Source organism: Erpetoichthys calabaricus, chromosome 10 (assembly GCF_900747795.2).
Source record: "Erpetoichthys calabaricus chromosome 10, fErpCal1.3, whole genome shotgun sequence".
Lineage (NCBI taxonomy): Eukaryota > Metazoa > Chordata > Cladistia > Polypteriformes > Polypteridae > Erpetoichthys > Erpetoichthys calabaricus.
The window spans coordinates 17,453,697-17,470,339 of record NC_041403.2 but is presented as its reverse complement, the minus strand read 5'-3'; the positions used below and the strand labels follow the sequence as shown (position 1 = coordinate 17,470,339).

At 41.8% G+C, this 16,643-nt stretch overlaps 1 protein-coding gene across 4 annotated transcripts in view; it reads right to left on the bottom strand.

Annotated features, from left to right (window-relative positions):
* raver2 (ribonucleoprotein, PTB-binding 2) overlaps positions 1–16,643 on the bottom strand; it is a 233,669-nt gene that overhangs the window by 38,266 nt on the left and 178,760 nt on the right. For all 4 annotated transcript variants that reach the window (XM_051932711.1, XM_051932710.1, XM_028810952.2 and 1 more), the window contains exon 4: positions 2,758–2,949. In XM_051932711.1, the coding sequence (XP_051788671.1) occupies positions 2,758–2,949 (192 nt within the window). The remainder of the gene's footprint in view (positions 1–2,757; positions 2,950–16,643) is intronic.

Genomic DNA, 16,643 nt, shown 5'->3' with positions numbered 1-16,643 from the left:
ACATGACGAGAGCAACAGAGTACAATATTGATTTGACATTAGCTCCCCAGTGAAATAAGCATTGGGGAGTGTGTCACCTGTACAGACTCTTCAGCCAGAAACAGAGGTATGAATCCTCACTGGAGGGACTTGAGAAAATGGAAGGAGCAGAATGGCTTCATGTGAAAATCTGAACTCTGTATTTGGCGGCACCTAGTGGAGACTAATGGGAGTGCACTTAAGACCAAGACCAGCAGGCTCTCTTACAACAAAGGACTACAGGACTCTAAAAAATAGAACCATCTCATGGAGCCGACCTAAAGAGCCTGACCACTTTGGAAACACAAACACATAGATACTATAGGGCAGTGCCACCTTACAGCTCCCATGTCTTGGGTTAATTCTAGCCTGGCCACTACCCACGTGGAGTTTGTGGCTCTCCCAGTGTCTGTATTTGGTTTTACTCCCAGCTCTCTGGTTTCCTCTGACACCAGAAAGATGTGCAGATTGTATTATTATATAGTACCTTTCCTATCTATCTGTCTATCTATCTAAGGCTCTTCGTACATGTAGTAAATTATTAAAATATTCCTCTAAAGTGAATACTGATAGATTGTCAGGGTGACACAGTGAGTCACTGGTGATTATCAGGGTCGTCACAGTGAGCCTGTATCTTTGTCACTTCATATAGTGTCTTTCTTTGTAAACACCACTAAGGGATTTTCCATTTATAATTCATAATCTTTTACTATTCCTACAAAGTGAGCACAGACTGATTTTTAATGTGACACACTCTGAGTCTCTGGTGAATGGTGACTTTGTCACTTTATATAGCACCTTTCTTAGTAAGCACAATTAATGCACTTCCCATTTACAATATATTTATTTTTAAATATTTCTACAGACCGACTACCAGGGTGACACAGTGAGTCCGTATGGTGAGGGTTCAAAAGACCATCTTGTTCCTTATAGTTGCTCTCATTGAGCAATAGGGGGCCACAGTGTGCCCACTCTGATGGCTCCTCCAGGTGAAGATGAGCAGAGCCTCAGGCTTTGTATCTCACACAGGACCCCTACATTATGGAGCTTGGGAGATGCTGCCTACATGGAGCTGTGAGCAATGGTTTGAAGCAGCTCATCTGCTGCTTTTATTTTTATTTTTTTTTATTTTTTCCTCTTTGCATTATTCGATTTGGTTGAGTGAAGTTTGCCTCTCGCTAAGAAACCAAATTCAAAGAAGTCCTGCCCTAAAGCAAAACTCCATCTGCTGCTCAGTTTGTGGGCAGACGTGTGAAATGATAAATTAGCTGAAAAAAAAAAATGGCACATATGCACCGGACACGCAACGTTTGCACATGGAATTCACACAGCACCGCACCTTCATCTTTTAATATCTGACAACTGGGAAGTCAATACTCTGCTAAGAAAACTCCAGTAATCCAGAGCCACATGACCATGGCGTCTGCAATACAGGAGGACGCTGTCAGTTAAACTCACGGACCTGCAGTGGTGGCTTTGGATGGAAAGAAATCCACTTGTTGCCTTGAGAAGAGCTGACTTGTAAGTGGACTTTAATAAGAACGACACTGGAGAAAAGTCTAGAACTTTAAAAATAAGTTTTTCATAATAGAAGTGTACAAATCATGCACTCACCGAGCAAATACTTAAGACCACTCTGCTAATACTGGACAGAACCCCCCTTTTGTTCACCAAACAGTCTCAGTTCTTCATGGCATGGATTCCACACGATGCTGGAAATCTTCCTTTGAGATTCTGCTCCCTGTTCGACATGATTGCATCACACAATTTCTGCAGATTTGCCAGCTGCACATTCATGCTATGAATCTCCTGTTCCCTCACATCCCTGAGGTGCTCTGTTGGATTCAGATCTGCTGAGTGTGAAGGCCACTGAAGAACACCGAGATCACTGTCATGTTCAATAAACCAGTCAGAGACAACTTTTGCTTGGTGATGGAAACATACATTAGTTGATGGGTAAATTGTGGCCATGAAGGGATGCACATGGTCAGCAACAACACTCAATTAGGCTCTGGCATTCAAGTGGTGATTCCTTACACCAGTACCCCACCACCAGCCTGGACTGTTGAGACAAGGCAGGTTGGGCACATGGATTAGTGGGGTTGGTTCCAACCATCTGAATAATCAGAACAGCCCTCCTGGCACCAACAATCATGTCACAGTCTAAAACACTGAGATCATATTTTTCCCCATCCATGTGAACATTAACTGAAGCACCTGACCTGCACTTGCAGGACTGTATGCATTGTGCTGCTGCCATATGATTGGCTGATTATATAATTACGTAGATAAGCAGGTGTCCAGGTGGTCTTAATAATTTGCTTAGTGAGTGTATATATTGTACATTTGTCTGGATTGCACATTGGTCTTGGTGGCTTTTCCATTGAAATCCCAAAGTCATACATGCCCAGTTAACCTGATGAGTGTGTGCCCTATGGTTGTTTGGCACCCCATCCAGTGTCCATCCTTGTACCTGATGCTGCCATCACAGACACTGGCACCCCATGACCTTGCACTGGATAAGCAACTTGAAAGATGGATGGACGGATGTATACATGACTTGTGCGTCTCTTCTTTGATTATTCTAAAAGAAAGTGCTCAACTCTATTGCTGCCACCAAAACACGAAAGAAAACATCTCTGTGTGTATAACGGCAAAAACAGAATAAATCAATCAAAAGCAGCAGTCCTCCCATGCCATGAATTGATGGTTAGTTAATCCCCAGCCGCCAGCACTTACCACTCCTTGAGCTGCAATAAGCGCAGCCAGTGTGCTTCTGCCCGATGTCCCAGGGGCACAAAATGAGACCCGTACTTCATTTCCTCGGATCACTTGGCTGTCCATGTCTTTCAGGACCCCTTCTGCTTGCTCAGCACTCTCGTACTCAAGGACGGCAAAACCACCAACATGGCTGCCTTCATCCTGGGCCAGCTGTGGATAAAGATTGAATAGTCAGTAGAAGGCCTTTGGTGCCCATGTTGCCCAAAACCCCACACAGAATAGAGTGGGAGTTTTTAGCTGTCATTAGGAAAAGAAAAAAACCAAAGAGGATATGGTAAAGGATGGAGAGAATATAAGAAGGAGCCCTCAAAGGCAACAGGTCACCGGATACACATTTTATAGACCAGGGGGTTTACTTAGTCAATGTGGCCACCCATAAAAGTATGCAGTGGGTTTCAATTTTATTATGGATGGGAATTCAGTACATCCAGAGAAATGGTTTGTCATGGCAGGGTCCCAAGGTGACCCAGTTTTTCCCTTTTAGACTCATTCTAATGTAGACCTTAGCAGAGTGTCCCAAATCACATCCACAGCCCTTGTATGTTTACTCTCACCAGCCTGAACGCCATCAGAGCTAACTGCTACTGCAGTTAAATGCGGCTCAGTTTCGTTTACATCGGTAAACCCTAAGCAGCCCCCAGGACACAAAGGAGAAAAAGTTACAATTCTTATTCCTACACAGAATAATTCATAATGTTCAGTTGTACCCAAAATATAATCAGAGTAAGATTAGTGCTGATGAAGAGCGCCTTGCAAGAACGAAGTCGTTTGTACTGTTATGTTGTGTTTCTGAGGTGGCCATGACAGATTGACCCTCAAGCTCTGTGAAGAAGGTCACTTGTGTTCTGCTTTGTGTGTTGTATTTACCTCATTCTTTAACACCCACTGCACATCCAACTAACCTAGAGGGAGGTCTCCCTCTCTGAATTTATTCCATTCCATTTTCCTTGGGAGTTTTTTCTTTTCTTCTTAGGGAGTCAAGCCATGGACTTGTCAAAAAACAGGGTCTGTTAAAGCCCTTTGAGGCACTCCTGGTGTGAGTTTGGGCGGTTGTTATTTGTTAAATAACTGTTGTTGTTATTGATGCCCTTTTGCTCAGAAGCCGAGGTTTACGGTTACCTTCCTCTTTATGTGGCTTTTTGATATATTTCCTGGACTTTTAAGTTTCTTTTGAAGACTTCAGCCTCTTTTTTGGTCTGCAAGGCCTGAAGCAGGCCACTGAAGCTGGAATTACACCCAATTGGGGTGAGGCTTTTCCAAGCAGGCCAAGGAATCCTGGTCAGTAAAGCCTTTTGTGGGTCATTTTAATAAGCCTCACACCCATTCTTTGCTGTTTTTGGAACGCCACATGACAAACAGTATGCTGGAAAGGAGGTGACTGCAAACAGCATACTCTCCTCAAGAATGTGAATTCAACTACACAATGACTCAAGAGTCGTTTTGGACACCTGGGGCTCGACTGAAGGAGAAGTTTGCAAGATTCCAGATAACACGGCGAACTTAGAAAATGCTATAAGATGTTAGCTTATATTGTAAAAAATGTTGAACTCAAGGTTTGTTATGCTCTGACTGTAAAGCAGTGGTCCCCAACTCTGGTCCTGGAGTGCCCCAGTGGCTGCAAGATTTAATTCTAACCCTTTTCTTAATTGGTGACCAGTTTTTGCTGCTAATTAACTTCTTTTCCTTTCATTTTAATTGACTTGTATTTTTACGATTTGCTCCCCTGACTTTCTTCATCGTTCCTCTGAGCTGCTTCATTTCTTTCCTTAAATGGCACCCAAACAGAAATGAAATGTTAAGTGAGTGAGGTAACAGAAGACCAACTAAGTGAGTTCCTCAAACTCCAATCAATTTTACTCCAATCAGTTGCTTCATCAGGTGCCAATTTTTGTTGTTAAATAAACTCGTTCTTTAATTCCATGGCTCATTGCTGCTCTCATTGTGCAATAACGTACATTTCCAAAATTGTTGATTTTCTCTTTTCTAAGAGTACTGGTCAAATGTTTTGGGGATCTGAGCACATCAACATTCATTAGACCTTCATCTTTCTTTATTTTAAGATATTGTATGATGGACACAATTTGCTGGTCATGTTTTGGCTCTTTTTTCTACGTCATTACTGTCTGGCTGCTAATTAAGATAATAGAAACAAGTGATCTGAGTCTTCAAGAGCAAGTCATTAAAATTAATTCAAAAGAAGTTAATTAGCAGAAAGAACAGGTCACTGATTAAGAAATGGGTTAGAGTGAAAACCTGTAGCCACTGTGGCCCTCTGGGACCGGAGTTGGGAAACCCTGCTGTAGAGGTTGTAGGTGAGATCACATCCAGAGTCTTGTGTGCAGTTCTGGTCACCTCTCTACAATAAAGACAAAGAGAGGAGTGAAGATCAAGCAAGTGCATTCTGGGATTAAAGGTCATGTCCTACTAGGAGAGGTACAGGGAGATAAATGTCTTTAGTGTCAAGGAGAGTGCGGCAGAGAGGTGAAGAAGAGAGTGCAGGCAGGGTAGCCTGGGTGTACAAGAGTGGCAGGAGTGATTTGTGATAGAAGAGTACCTGCAAGAGTGAAGGTCTATAAGATGGTAGTGAGACCAACTATGTTGTATGGTTTGGAGATGGTGGCACTGACGAGAAGACAGGAGGCACAGATGGAAGTGGCGGAGTTGAAGATGTTATGATTTTCGCTTAGAGTAACAAGGGTAGACTGGATTATAAATTAGTATATTAGAGGACAACACAGGTGTGACAGTTTGGTGACCAAGTGAGAGAGGCTCGATTGAGATGGTTTGAGCATGTGCAGGGGAGAGATAAGGGGTACATTGGGAAAAGAATGTTGGGGATGGAACCACCAGGCAAGAGGAAAAGAGGAAGGCCATGGAGGATGTTTACGGATGTGGTGAGGGAGGACATGAAGGCAGTGGATGTGGCAGAAAATGATGTCAAAGACAGGGATAGATGGAGGCAGATGATCTGCTATGGTGACCCTTAAATGGGAGCAGCAGAGAGAAGAAGAAGAGAAGGCTGTGTGAGGACTCAACTGAGGTCTACAGAATATCCATAAAGTTGATCCAACAAATGAACTGCAGCTTCAAGGACAGCAGTGGAAATCAAGGAGTAGTGCATTTAAGACTGAAGCCATGAAGCACTTCTTTAATCAAAGAGTTGTTGGAATCTAGAACAAGCTACCAAGCCAAGGAGATGAAAACCTTGATGACCTTTAACAAGAATCTGGATGAGGTATTGGGACAAATGAGTGACAGATGGACTGAATGGTCTTTCCTAATTTGTCAAACTTCTTATATCCTATGTTCTTTAATTGCCAAAAGATTGAAGAAGTACCACTGACAGCTACCATATCAACTTGCCAGTTTGATTTAGGAGGATGAAGACCTGCCGATTTGTGGTGATGTGCTGAGCTCGTCTCTAAGAGCTTGCAGAGTGATGCTAACCCACCGTTTGACTGTGCAGGAGAGGGTGAACACTGATGCATCCCAGCAGACTCATTACTAGTAAAAGTTCATTTTTTCCCCTTCTGCGTATTCCTGCTCCAAAAGGCAGGTGAACCAACAAAAAGAAATATCCAGCACATTTTAGTCTGCCACTGAGACTAAAAGACTTCTTTTTTCAGTGGGGTATTGGCTTCATGTAAATGACAGCAGTTTGCATACATAATTCACAGAGTTAGGAATTTTCCCTAAAGCCTCACAGATACAGAATACTGAAACCCACTGTATTGTGCATAAACCCATACACAAAATATACATAAGCATGTGTGCACACACACCTGCAGAACACACAATCATACTTGTTAGAACCAAACAGTACAGAAGAATACCCTTCGATACAGCAGACACATCACGCGAGTCTAGTACAGAGGCCTTGTCACAGGTATGCTGTGAACCAGTCAACAAGTGAACAGCAATTTAAATGGCTTATCATTTCCCTGTTCAAAATGGAGGAACACCACCACCTGTCAGAGGACCGGTGTCATTTCCACTCCACCTCCAACTCAATCCCTTCCGGTCAAGAACACCAAAAACCCTCACTTCAGCAATGGATGTTGTGCAATGGGCTTGAGAAGAGCAGACTACACTCCCACAGAGGTGTATCATTCTGTTTATGGCAATTGGCAATGTGCTCCAGCGTGTAGCCATGTGATCGAATATATCACACTTTTAAGATGTGATGTTACCAACTTTTATTAATCAACTGACCTTCTCAAAGACACCCCCTGTGAGCTTGAAAACAAAGTAGCGTCTTACAGATGCAGGACATGTTTTTTAATTAAAATGTAGGGGTCTACACACAGGACATGTCATATTCCAACTTGGGCTGACTTACAAAAAGCACCCAAAATCAGATTCAGACGTTCATAGTGTTTGAACCTCCTCGTAGTTCTTTTCAGTATTTGTAATAAAAAAGGCTTGGAATTCTCTCACGCAAACTAACTGTGACGCTCGGTTTTTCTACACAGCCATGTTAACCAATAACTGCACCACGAGAAAGTGCCAGTAGTTGAAGGATGTGCCCGTTTGAGCTCTAAATCTTTTCACATGGAGTGTCCTTCCATTTAAAACATATTTAGGATACTCTTATATGCATTTGGAAGTACATATACACTTAGATAGTATCTGTATATACAGTGCCCACCATAATGCTTGGGACAAAGACCCACTTTTACTTGATTTACATTTCACATTTTTCCCTTTGCTCCAGAGTTTAAAATTACAAATCAAACAATTCTGACATTGTGATTAAAGTGCATATTGCAGACTTTCATTTAAGAGTATTTGCATACATTTCAGTCACACTATGTAGAAATGACAACACTTTCTCTACACAGTCGCCCCCATTTCACAGCACCATAATGTTTGGGACAAATTGTGTCCCAGGTGCTTGTGACTACTCAGGTGGGTTTCATTGCTTCATAATAGACCTCAGCTTGCTTCTACCCTTTGGGGTCTGTAGTTGCCATTGCTCAACATGATGACAAGAGTTGCGCCAATGAAAGTCAAAGAAGCCATTATGAGGCACAAAACCAAGAATAAAACAATTTGAGACATCAATAAAATCTTAGGATGACCAAAATCAATTGTCTTAAATACCATTTAGAAGAAAAAAAACACACTGGTGAGCTCGGTAATCAGTAAAGAATTACTGTAAAGTAAAGACCTCCACTGCTGAGGACACAAAAATCCTCACTATGGTAAAGAAAATGCCTGAAACACTTGTCCAACAGATCATACACAGTCTTCAGGGGGCTGATTTGTGTTTGTCAGAGACGACTATCAGCAGAAGACTTCATGAACAGAAATACAGAGGCCACACTGCAAGAGGCAAACCACAAAAACAGGTCGGCCTGATTACAGAACTGATTAAAGAACCTCAAAGAGCCAGCAGAATTCTGGAAAAAGGGCTTGTGGACAGACAAGACAAAGATGAACCTGATCAGAGTGATGGCGAGAGCAAAGTGTGGAGGCAGAAAGGAACTGCCCAATATCCAAAGCAGACCACTTCATCTGTTAAACATGGTGGTGGGGGTGTTATGGCTTGGGCATGTATGACTGCCACAGGTCCTGGCACACTTCTCTTCATTGATGATGGAACTGCTGACGGTAGTGGCACAATGAATCCTGAGGAGTAGAGATGCATCTTGTCTGCTCAAGTTCGAGTCAGTGCCTCCAAACTCACTGGACACCGCTGGGGCAACACAGAAGTTTATCAAAGCTAAAAAAAAGGAAAATTCTTGAATGGCCAAGCCAGTCACCCGATTTCAATCCAACTGAGCAGGCCTTCCATATGGTGAAGAGAAAACTTAAGGGGACAAGCCCCAAAAACAAGCAGGAGCTGAAGATTGCTGCATTTGAGGTTTGGTAGAGTATCACCAGAGAAGACCCTCAGCACCTGGTGATGTCTATAAATCACAGAATTCAAGCAATCATTGCAGTCAAAGAATATGTGACAAAGAACTAAATATGACTGCTTTAATAGACCTGCCATTGCGGTGTGCCAAACATTATGGAGCCATGAAATGGGGGGACTGTGTAGAATATGTACCGTGTGACCGAAATGTATGCAAATCCCCTTAAATGAATGTCTGCAATGTGCACTTTAATTACACCTGAATTGTTTGATTCATAAAATTTTAAACTGTGGAGCAGAGGGGGACATCAAGGAGAAATGTGTCTTTCTCCCACACATTATGGAGGGCACTGTATCTATATCTACCTGTCCATCCACCTTAAAAAAAGGATAAGTGTCTGTGTGTCCATCCGGTTGCTATGTCTCCTACAGATGGTGCATCACAAACATTAAAACTGCTTTTACGAGCCCCATACCAAATGATACACAACAGAGACACACACATTGCATGTTGCACTCCAAACATTAATGCAGAGGTCCAAGTTGATTATTTAGATTTCAACCCATCACACAGCTAAGCTTCTCATTTACTATTTTTGGTATGTCATTTATGCAATCATTCTTATACTCGTATTTTTAATTTATTTTCTTTTTGCATGCAATTTTTTTCTTTAACATTTTGTAAAGCACTGTAAGCTACGTTTTGTATGAAAATACAGTATGCTTCAGAAATAAATGTTGCTGCTGTTACATAAAGTGCCCACAGCCTTGGCTATAGATCATTAGTACAGCATATGCTGTAGAGTTGGATCTGTTGTAGAATTTTGACTTTTGATATCGATACCAGCTTTTGGACCTCGGTACCAGTACCATAACAGTTCCAGGCTATTGAAAATAGATTCACATAATGAAGCCCAACCTGAATCCCATAGCTCGTCCAAGCAAGGAGGTCCACAAACCTGATTGACTTACAGCAGGACTGTCCGGAGGAATGGGCACAAATTCTTGCCACAGATTGTGAGAAGGCAATCTAAAGCGGTGGATTCATGGTAAGCCATTAAAAGGCAACACCACTAAAAATTAAAGTGTGCTGAAACCCACCAGAAATCTGATACAGTAAATAAAGGATGAAATCAGTCCATCTCTCAGCTCTTATTTTGACATTATGACTTAGAAAAACAAAGTAGATTGACTTAAAGGGGGAATGTATTGTGACCCAACATGTGGAGTTGTGAAACATTTGAGTTTGGAAATCTTTAGCTGAGGTGAATGGAAACATTTGGCTGCAACTATATATTCATATCCCCAATATACACACACGCACACATACAGTACAACATTGATGTTTCAGCTGGCATTTCTCCCCTGGCTGGGGTTCAAAGCTGTGTGTTTTGTCTAATTTTGTATCATTTTTGTATTAATGTTTCTTTTGTTTATTATGTATAAGTGTTTTGTGAGTGGTACCTCAAGGGGTAGGGCCACCTGCCAATCACTGCCAGGAAGTGCCCTTCACCCTATTTATGGGAGGGCCTTTCATAGTTTCTGGCAGTTAATTTTCAACACACTAGGGAATGGAGTGTTTCTTGTGTTAGACTGTGCTTTTTGCTTTTGGATTTCCTGGATTTTTTTAACCTGTTTTCAACTTCACCTTTGGATTCTGCATTTGGGCTTTTTTTGTAGTGGATTGCTTTGCCTTCTCAGGTAATTTCTTTGTGCCCTTGGGAGCGTCGAGCATTGCAGAAACTTTGTTAAAAAATGTTTTTATTTTATAAAGATTATTCAAGGTCTTTTTTTGTATCTAGTCAGGGTTTTGATGGTATTCCCATCTTTGAAAGTGCTTTAGGGACTCCTGAGTCACGACAACTACATTCATGTACTGTACATTCACACATCACGGTCCACACACACATAAAATGCCTACAGCACCCAAGTCAGCTACCAAAGCCCACATGTGTGTTGGAGACCTGCTCACTGAATGACATTTCAAGTCAGCATGTTAGCCTGTCCTAAGAGCGAGCCTTCAGCATGTGGGAGACTGAAGCCCACACAAATGCAGACAGAAGTAATAAAAAAGGCGCAATCAAGACACAAAGACTAACCTCAGGTTTCAGGCCAGGCTATTGCTCTGGCTTAAATTTGACTTTTGGTTATTTAATCTTTTTGTTGTTTTTTTTTAATTCTGTACATTTTATTATTGATACTGTTTTCCATTTCGCTTTGTCAGTGTTATAATTATCTCATAGTGTGTTATTCATTAATTCTTTTTCAATTTGGTCTTACATTTCTGTGTTTTAGTTTGGTTTATCTGCCCTGCATCCTGCATGTTGAGCCAAAGGAGTTGGGGCCACCTGATTAGGCTACAGGCTACATTAGTATTTAAGCCAAATTGCTTTGGTCTTATTCCTGCTGATGTTCTTACTTTTGTGTGTTGATCTTTGGATTTCCTGGCTTTTTAAGTCCCTGCTTCATTAAAGACTGTCACCAGATTGAGATTCTTGGATTTGTTCACCTTAGGTTTTGCTGTTTTTATACTTTTTTTCTGGCCTTACTTTGTGTGCTCATTTTCATTGTAAAATAAACTATTTTGAGTATAAAAGAACATTTGATTTATTTTGAATTTGGTATAGAGGTCTTATGCTTCCCTCTTCTCTGTTTGGTGAACTTCCAGCTTTATTTTTAACCTTTTAAACTAAATAAGCCTTAGCCCCATTTCTGGGTCAGTGTAGGCCAGAGCTTGCCATTTGAGTAAGGGCTAGGCTGCCTATAGTGAGGCCCAGACATGAATTACAGCCCAGTCTGGCCTCTAATGTGGGTTTTTGGAGGCCTGTCTCCCATCCTTTTATATTCTTTGTTGTTACAGGATACCACAAGCACCCTTGGCATAAAGACCCTCCAAGTGACAAGTGTCAAATGCTGTGAACATCTCTCCAAAGTCACCAGGTTGGTGTTCCCACTACAGGCAGGGTTATTTTTGTGATGCCAATTACAGTGGGAGAGCAGATCATTTTTCCGCTATAACTTCCTTCAGTTTTTTTCAAATTTAGATCCAATGCCTTGATTAGACACATCCATTGAATAAATAATTAATCCATCCTATTTCTGGAGACTTCCTCTTATAAATTTTCTGCCTGCCACATTGCTTCCTCCCCTTTGAATTTTATATTTAACTCCTGGGCCGCATTACTCTTTTCGATTCAAAGCGGCTCTGCTGTCCTGCATGTCAAATTCTCACCACACTGCTTTTACAAAACAAGGATGGAGGTGAGGCTATGACCAACAGCGTGCTCAGAGGGAATCAGGGAGGGTAGATGGGCAGATATACTTTAAAGTGTCATGTCCACAATAGAAGGAACCTGTGATGGGTTTAGAAAATGCACCAGTCACTCATAGAAAGGCCACCAAGTTATTTCCAGATCTTGCTGTAATAAAGATCTATTGCAGTGCAAAATCTGAACATTACCCTTGACTAGAAAGACCTTATATTGACAATTGTGCACCATGGTGGCAGGGTGGTGAGACAGCTCCAGTCTGCTCTGGTGTCTCAAGCCCAAGAATGATGAGATGCCCAGGACAACTAGTGCTTTTAAAAACTTGGTTATTAAAATGTTTTTCCAGGTGTTCTGGTTCTTCTTCTTCTTCTTTAGTTATCTGCCATGGACCAGGTTTTCAAGTTGCCAGTTCTTCATTTGTTTTCTGTCTTCTTTAAATTTCTTGGTATGATTTACCATTTGTCAGATAATAGAACATGTTCTTCGTTCTTTTTGATTTCTTTCCCTCCAGTTTACCTTACAGCACCATTTTCGGCTCCATCTCCTCTTAGTACCTGTCTTACACAATTTTGTTGACTTCTAACTTTTCCAACATGCTCTTTTATTGCCATTCCTTTCCAACACATTTTCATCAGATGATGTATCCCTCCAACTGACCTATTCCAGCCTTCTCTGTAACCACAGCTTTCAATCTGTTTATATTCCCTCTCCTCATTGTCAGTGTCTCTGTTGCTAGAGTGTCTAGTACTCTTTTTTTAACCTCCTTGGTGTTAACCCTGAGCGTGACTCGGTCTCAGAATTCTGTGCTATTAAGGTTAACCCCGAGTCAGACTTGGGGTGATACGTAATGATCTGCTTTACAATTTTTACACCTGAATAATGCTTGGGACAGCATTCTGCTGCCATCTAGTGGATGAAATAACATCAGGCTGCAAAACAATCATGAATATTTCTATGTGTTTTGCCACACTAAAGTAACTTACCAGTATTCATGGATGGGGTGGAGCCTTCAGCCAAAAGAAAATGGGGTGTAAATGAGAAGGTCTAAAGCCAGTTTTAGAACAAACTCAAACTAAACCATTAGGTGAATCGAGCAATAGTGATGACAATGTGAATTGGTCATCAGATGCTGACACAGATACAACACTGAAAAACCAAACTGCCGTGACATACAGTACCTGGTAACTCCAGTCATGTGAAGATGCAGTATGTATGTGGCAAAAAGGAAAAAATGATTGCAATCAATGGCACCTCCTAAGCATTATTCACGATAGCAACTGTCAATGTTAATGTCAGTGAAATGTGGAAGTCACTAAGGCTTGTGCTGTGGTAGCTGACAATAACACAATCGTGTGGATCAAGCACCGACTTTCTAGCCTCTCATGCTCAAGCAAAAGTAAAAATATTCTAAGCACGTAAAGAAACACACTTGTACTGTCCCGATTATGACATCGGGCTGTGCATGGGTGACGGTCTCAAAATATGTCACACGAAGGACGTGTACTAAATCTGCATCAGTACAGTAGTGCACACTTGGCAGACCTCTCCTACTGGATATATGCTGATGAATTGATATTTACATGCTTCTGTTACACATAATAATATTTTTTTATTGTTGAAAAAAATTCAGCGTTTTTGACTTATTTTTCTGGGGGTAAACACAATACTAAAGAGGCTACTGGTGGTGTTGGGGGGGTTGCCCCTAGTGGCCATGGTGGTGTATTGTAACTCATAAGAATGTTCAGCCCCACTTCTTGAGCCATCGGGTGTAAGTCATGTAACCTGCCAAGGCTTATGGTGTGGAATTAGTGAAAATCTATCGCGTGTACCTATAAAGAACCATGAAATGAAAAGATGCTATCTACATTTCAAATGAAGGAATGGATGTTACAATCCCTAGTGTTTCTGAGCTACAACTGTTTTCCGAGGGGGTTGTTTAGAGATGGCCACTAGGCGACGCTGCCACCACAAGGACACATCGTCAGTTTTGCACCTCCACATCATGGGGTGCTTCGGTCTTTTATCATCCGCTGAGGCAGGACCACCACAGGCTGATCAGAATTTGGTGTGTGTCTCTTATGGTCAGCTGGTCACCTTAATAATAATAATAATAATTCTTTGCATTTATATAGTGCTTTTCTCACTACTCAAAGCGCTCAGCAATGGCAGGTTAAGGGCCTTGCTCAAGGGCCCAACAGAGCCGAGTCCCTTTTTGGCATTTACGGGATTCAAACCGGCAACCTTCCGATTGCCAGTGCAGATCCCTAGCCTCAGAGCCACCACTCCGCCCGACAACCTTGGCAGTCCAAGCAGCACCTTTCCTTTTCAGCCACAGCCAGTGGCTGCTCCTTTCAGTGGTGTTTGCCAGTTCTTTGATTGGTTTTTGGTGATCCTGCCCTCTGATACCTACTTCCCTGAGGAACTGGCTACAAAGCCCCTGCACCCCACTTTAACTGGGCGTACCTTCACATTCCATTCTCTGTCATCTGCTAGGTTGGAGTAACACAGCTTCTTACATTCATGAGCTTCATGAACCGTATCCTCCCACAGGGCTGTTAGCTCGATGACGTAAGCATGTTTACTGGAGTTGGACCGGAGGACCAGGCCAGGGCCCATTATGCCCATATGTTAAGACAGCCCTGGTAGATGATAAAACGCAGCCTATTTGACTCCATACTTTACAGACTGTTCCACGTGAGTTTCCCCTTCTCAACACCTTCCAACCTCGTCCAGCAGCCTTGTATTGTTCAACCTACGGCTTAGGACCACCTGGCTACTTCTTCCTGTCGGCACACCTCCTCTAATACAATGGCCTGGAGTTAATTTGTGTTGCCTTCAGCCAGGTAGGTGTTTTTGTTCCCAGGCCAAAGCCTCCTCTGCCTGGTTGGACTTGGCCTATTATATCTTGGTGCCGGAGGGCACATTTAGCATCCAGCACAGCTGTGGTTGGAGTCCATTTATTCCCTTTTCCAGGGTAGGTGAAACCCCTCTCACCACTAAATATATATTTGATATTTACATGTTTCAGTTACAAGTAATACCATTTCTTTAGTGCCTTGAGCATGGGAAAGGCGCTACATAAATAAAATGTATTATTATTTTATTATATTATTCTTATTGAAAAAAATCTACCGATTTTTGGCTTGTTTTTCTGATGGTAAACATAAAGCTATGGAGGTTAAGGATTTCATGCATCGTATTTGTTAGTAAATTTCCTTTACATTGAAGGCTGCTTTTTCCCATTGCTGTATTTTTTTATTTCTTTTTCATTTCTTTTATCTCTTGACAGCATACTTCTCAAATATTTGAAGTTATTTACTTTTTACAAGGTTTGATCTGCAATTTTTTATTATTTCCATTTTCTCTATTCTATCCTTTGCTATGCACATCTCTTCTGTTTTCTTTATACTGATCTTCATTCCATGCATCTTGCACATGTAATCTAATTTGTTCATTAGTTTCTGTAGTCTTTCTTTATCGCTTTGATGTTATTGCTTTCTCGTCTACAAATCTTACCAATGTAATCCGTCTTCCTCCATCTTTCACTCTCTGCTCTCTGATTGTTGGCGCTTCTTTAATGATTCTCTCCACTCAGATGTTAAACAGGGTTGGTGAGAGTGAGCATCCCGGCCTTTTTTTTTCTCCCTGTGTGTGTTCTGGTTCTTTCTTCTGTTATTTCCCAATGGACACCAGAGTGGGGCTGATGTTGAAATAGTTTCAACCTTTCAGCATTCAGTGTTGTCTTCCTGGGTGTCTGCTCTGCTGATTGTTAGTTGACATTATTAGGATGCAATTGAGGAAGCAAATTACACAAAAATGGAAATTAATAATAAAAATTAAAAAAATAGATTTAAGCATTTAAAGTTATAGAAAAAAATACAAATATTTGTAAATGTCTCTTAAATGTAAAAATCACTTAGTTGTGCTTTTCTGAATGCAGAATAAGAGCAGATATATATGATGAGCTGATGAAACGAGACCAGTCTGAGATAAAATGAATATCAAACACCAATTAGCCATAACGTTAAAACTAATATTGTGCAGGTCCCCCTCGTGCCACCAAAACTGCTGTGACTCATCCAGGCATGGACTCCATAAGACCTCTGAAGGTGTCCTGTGGTATCTGCACCACAATGTTAGCAGCAGGGTCTTTAAGTGCTATAACATGTGAGGTGCGGCTTTTGGGGATTGGACTTGTTTTTCCAGCACATCCCACAGACGCTCAATCGGATTAAGATCTGGGGAATTTGGAGGCCAAATCAACACCATGAACTTTTTGTCATGTTCCTCAAACCAATCCTGAACAATTTTTGCATTATCCTGCTGAAAGAGGCCACTGGCGTTAGGGATTAGCATTGCCATGAAGGGATGTGTGTGGCCTGCAGCAATCTTTAGGTAGGTGGTACGTCACAAGGTAACATTCACATGGCTTCCAGGTCCCAATGTTTCCTAGCTGAACATTGCTCAGAGCATGGCACGCACTGCCTCTGCCGGCTTGCTTTCTTCCCATGATGCATCCTGCTGCCATCTCTTCCCCAGGTAATTGATTCTGTCCTGGTTGTCCACATGATCTAAAAGAAAATAGGATTCATCAAACCAGACCACTTTCTTCCATTACTCCATGGTCCAGTTCTGATGCTCACATGCCCATTGTAGGCACTTTCAGCAGTATACAGGGGTCAACATGAGCACTCTGACTGGCTCGCGGCTATCCA